The sequence below is a fragment of the Rhagoletis pomonella genome, unplaced genomic scaffold (genome assembly GCF_013731165.1).
Source record: "Rhagoletis pomonella isolate Grant_MI unplaced genomic scaffold, Rhpom_1.0 Rhpom_scaffold_19326, whole genome shotgun sequence".
Classification (NCBI taxonomy): Eukaryota; Metazoa; Arthropoda; class Insecta; order Diptera; family Tephritidae; genus Rhagoletis; species Rhagoletis pomonella.
The window spans coordinates 1-2,713 of record NW_023477844.1 but is presented as its reverse complement, the minus strand read 5'-3'; the positions used below and the strand labels follow the sequence as shown (position 1 = coordinate 2,713).

The following is a 2,713-nucleotide window of genomic DNA, read 5'->3' as shown; positions in this document are numbered from 1 at the left end:
AAGCAACAAAGTCTAAGCGGTAGAAGTTATAGCACTATTTCGGAGATCACCACATCTCCTCATCAGACTTCTTTTTTTCTAGACTTCAGCAGGGATCGAACCTGCGAATTCGATGTTCAAAGCAGAGTTCGTAAATACTTTTCATTGACGAGAGAAATATCTCTCACTCGCCTCAATACAACTCAACTCAAAGCGTTTAGTTTTGTTTATTTCATTGCTGCTGAAAAACAAACGAGCGAGCATTCGTCAATCTCCGAATGAGCGAACAAATCGTTTATTTGTATTTCTCCTTCGTTACTCTCACAACATGCGCTCTTTAAAAGCATCAGATGCTTTTACTTTCGACTCGATTATTCTCCTTCGCTCAGATTATTTGAAAATAGTTAACTCTTTTCAATGGTAGTTATAATTATACATGCTCAATGAGTTTTATTTTGATAGCATAATTTTTTTATCACTCGTTTCTATTGGAGTATTTTCGGAGTTTGGAGATTGTTTTGATTTTCGTTTACCGTTTGTTTTTATTGAAGCATTTTTTTTGGCAAATTTTCATTTGTAGAAGTTCCGCGCGTTTAGTGTAGCATAAAAAAGGGTTCAAAATGGGAAGATTTTCTAACATTGATAAAAGCAAATATGTGTCATATAATGAAGAGACAAATGAATCGACGTGCCTTGAATGTTTAAAAAAGTTCAAGGGTCAAGTGCTTCACAATATTAAAAGTCATTATAGCACAGTGCATAAACGAAACTTTGGAAACAATCCGTCCGCAAAAAGTGCAAACAAAATAAAAATTGAACTGAAACAGCACGAATTCATAAAGTGCTGTGTGGGGCTAGTTACTGTGAAAGCTATACCATTTCGGCTTTTCGATGACGAAGAATATTTTCAAAAACTTATAAAACCATATGAAAGTGCTTTTAACATAAAAGTTAATTCAAGAAACATTGTAAGTAAGCTCGATTTGTGTGCCGGACTCATGAGAAACCATTTAAAAGAATTATTGGAAAACAAAATGGTGTGCATAAAATTAGACATTGCATCAAGGCTCGATAAAAGTGTTTTAGGAGTGAATATACAGATTATACAAAATTTTAAAATAGAAATTTTCACTCTAGGCATGGTAGAGTTGAAAAAGCGACATACGGCGTCCTTTCTAAAGGAAGAAATTCTAAATTGCTTAAATAAGTTTGACATAAAAGCAACACAGCTCTATTCCTCAACTACTGATAATGGGTCAAATGTCATCAAAACTTCGGAGTTGCTGCAAGAGCAGGACAATGTAGAGTGCGAAATTCATAACAGACTTAGCTCGGTCATGTCAGTAGTGAGATGCGCCGTACACACGCTACAATTATGCGCACATGATGTATACAAAACCCATAAAAATGAGTTGGCGGTATGCAGAGAAGCAACACGTTCACTACGAAAAATTATTCGTAATAACTATGTTGATGAAGACATTCGGATGCCTACACTAGATAATGCAACTCGCTGGAATTCCACATTCGACATGCTTACTTCTCTGTTAGATCTGAGAACGTTTGTAAATGACCATGCGATTTGTTGTGAAGTAAATTGGGACTTTATTCAAAACTTTGTGTACGATTTCAAGCCAGTTTCTGAATGTACCAAAAGTTTACAAACAGATAGTTATACTATCGGTGACTTTTACCGAGACTGGCTACTTTGCGAGGCACAACTGGAAAATATCCAGAGCAACGAGTTTGCGATACATTTACTGCAATCTATGCAATCAAGAAAAACTAAATTATTGGAAAATAATGCATTTAATGCTGCTTTGTATATGGATCGCAGATTCAATTATATGGACTCACCGTTTTTGAATGAAATACAAAAAAAGCAAGCAGTGGTAAGCTGAAAGTACCCCTCATCAGTCCCTTTTTCCAACTTAAAACTAACCTTCAAGTTAATTTGATATACATTTTACGCCCTTTATAATGAAACATGTTTTGTGACCAGCCTGTTAAATATTTGTTTTAAATTGTTTAAATTTGTTTATATTTGCAGACACATATAATTAACACAAGCGCAATTTTGAGTAGTTTGGAGGGATGCACTGAAATCGGTAGTGATTCGGAAATCGATCATGCTGAGCAGGTCCAAGTTTTCGACGATAAGTATGATTTGCTTGAAAGAAAAGCCAATTCAATAACGCAACAAAGTGTTCAAGTGTCACAAAATATACAATCGCTTCGCCTAAAACTTGAAGGTTTGGCTCAACAAAGTAAAATGCCTTTCAACACTGACATAATCAACTATTGGAAAAATTTGCAAATTCCTGAACCAACTCTAAGTAAGCTGTCACAAATAATTTTATCTGTGCCAAGCAGCCAAACTTCCGTAGAGCGAGCATTTAGTGCTCTATCTTTAATATTAACAAAACATCGTTCCAGGCTGAGCTCTGAAAATCTTAACAATTTACTTTTTATCAAATTAAATGAAAATTTATTTAAAAATATAAATCTAGACGTAGCGAGCGACGTTCAGTTTTAACTAATGAATTCATTGAATTTTTTATCTACAAGTACATACAGTCACTGTCAAAAGTATTGTGACATTGATTTTTATTACGATATATTCAGAAGGTTTTTCATGTTAAATTTTCTTCGTAAATTTTTTATAAATATAGGGCTCATTAAACAACAAAAAACATTTAAATCAAAATTGTAACCCGTGGAAAAACTTACGAAA

General features: G+C 34.1%; 1 protein-coding gene across 1 annotated transcript; it reads left to right on the top strand.

Annotated features, from left to right (window-relative positions):
- The first annotated feature begins 1,118 nt into the window (after positions 1 to 1,118).
- Positions 1,119 to 2,645, top strand: LOC118732368. Its single transcript, XM_036461498.1, has 2 exons — positions 1,119 to 1,871; positions 2,030 to 2,645. Exons 1-2 carry the CDS (start codon positions 1,119 to 1,121, stop codon positions 2,513 to 2,515), a joined length of 1,239 nt encoding a protein of 412 aa, XP_036317391.1. The 3' UTR covers positions 2,516 to 2,645.
- Positions 2,646 to 2,713: the final 68 nt, after the last annotated feature.

Coding starts and splice junctions, on each gene's coding strand:
- LOC118732368 (XM_036461498.1), top strand. CDS start 1,119: ATGGTAGAGTTGAAAAAGCGACATACGGCGTCCTTTCTAAAGGAAGAA. Junction 1,872..2,029: donor TACAAAAAAAGCAAGCAGTG/GTAAGCTGAAAG, acceptor TTATATTTGCAG/ACACATATAATTAACACAAG.